The sequence below is a fragment of the Anneissia japonica genome, unplaced genomic scaffold, assembly GCF_011630105.1.
Source record: "Anneissia japonica isolate Jap-2015-1 unplaced genomic scaffold, ASM1163010v1 scaffold141345_len1307_cov156, whole genome shotgun sequence".
Classification (NCBI taxonomy): domain Eukaryota; kingdom Metazoa; phylum Echinodermata; class Crinoidea; order Comatulida; family Comatulidae; genus Anneissia; species Anneissia japonica.
The window spans coordinates 1-1307 of record NW_022695352.1 but is presented as its reverse complement, the minus strand read 5'-3'; the positions used below and the strand labels follow the sequence as shown (position 1 = coordinate 1307).

At 35.2% G+C, this 1307-nt stretch overlaps 1 protein-coding gene across 1 annotated transcript; it reads left to right on the top strand.

Moving 5' to 3' along the window:
* Positions 1-121: 121 nt before the first annotated feature.
* On the top strand, positions 122-1245 carry LOC117101471 (the record flags this gene model as incomplete). The annotated part of the gene is made up of 3 exons (XM_033241441.1): positions 122-315; positions 579-619; positions 1127-1245. Coding segments are annotated over exons 1-3 (354 nt in total), but the record flags the coding sequence as incomplete, so codon positions are not given.
* Positions 1246-1307: the final 62 nt, after the last annotated feature.

Here is a 1307-nt window from a genome sequence, read left to right as displayed (position 1 = left end):
AGCTCTGTGAGTTGGATACGTGCCCCTTAGTTGGCAGCTGACATTATTATTATTATTATTATTATTATTGTTATTATTAAATTATTTTTATTTATTATTATTCTCTTGGCTTCTCAACTAAATGTATTCGATATACGATCCTTTCATTCACGTATCCAGAATTGAGAGTATTGATACTGTCACCCCTATTGGAATGACCCGATCGGATTTGAACCAATCACCCGATGACCCCAGGAGGTTTTACATCGATCTCAATTGGACCCCAGTAAACGTCGGCGAAGAAACTGTATGTTATTATGCATCAGATAACAATGGGTAAATTATAATTATTTTTACGTTGATTTAAAAAATACATTTGAAATTATGACAATAATATGATATTTATTATATTTAACGTTTTGCCCAATCAGGCGCTTCAATTGATTACCCTGCCATTAAATCAAAATTGATACTCAATAAACACATACCGGTAACACATAGACCTACTGTAACTCATCATCAAATCGGACAGCGCATTATCATTTGAACACTTAGGCCCTAAATGTTTCGTTTTTTTTTTTTGTTTTTTTTACTGCTAGAGTTTCAAGTGATCAAGGGTGTTTTAAGGTTGTCGTGACAAGTAAGTTCAGATTCACAAAATCAATTAAAATACTCATTAGTTACAATAGTATTGCAGGCCTGTATTCGGGAGACGAGGTTCGATGAGTGTGTACGGAAAAGGTCAAGGGACAGTGGAGAATGTACTCAAGAATAATATATATAGGCCTATACTATATATACAATAATTACAAGGTTGATTAAATGCTTTACATACAGACCCTAAATACCTAAGCTTCATCCCCACAGTTCATGCCCCACCCCCACTCCCAACGCCACCGGGAATTCGTGGTGATTACACGATATCACAGTTGGACAATTTTTGCACACACCGTAGCCCCACACACATGATAATCCTGGATACGCCCTTGTATGATAATAAAAGTAATAATAATTGATATTATTATATTACGATAATGTTCGTAATATTATAATATTATTAACAATGGAATTAATATCGTCGAGAATATCCTTTACACTAAAACCTAAAACGAAGTGTATTACATTCGAATCCTCATAATTGTTCCAGATTCTCCTGAAAATGTGATGGAAAATCGACCAGAGCCTCAACCTATGAGATCACATCCCACCCCCGGGGAAACAGTGTCACCCACCCTCAAGGAATGGAATATCTACTATTCATCAAATGTGAGTGAGGCTACATGATTAAATATTTAGGTCTTGTAAGCTACGATAAAAGCAGTTTTATA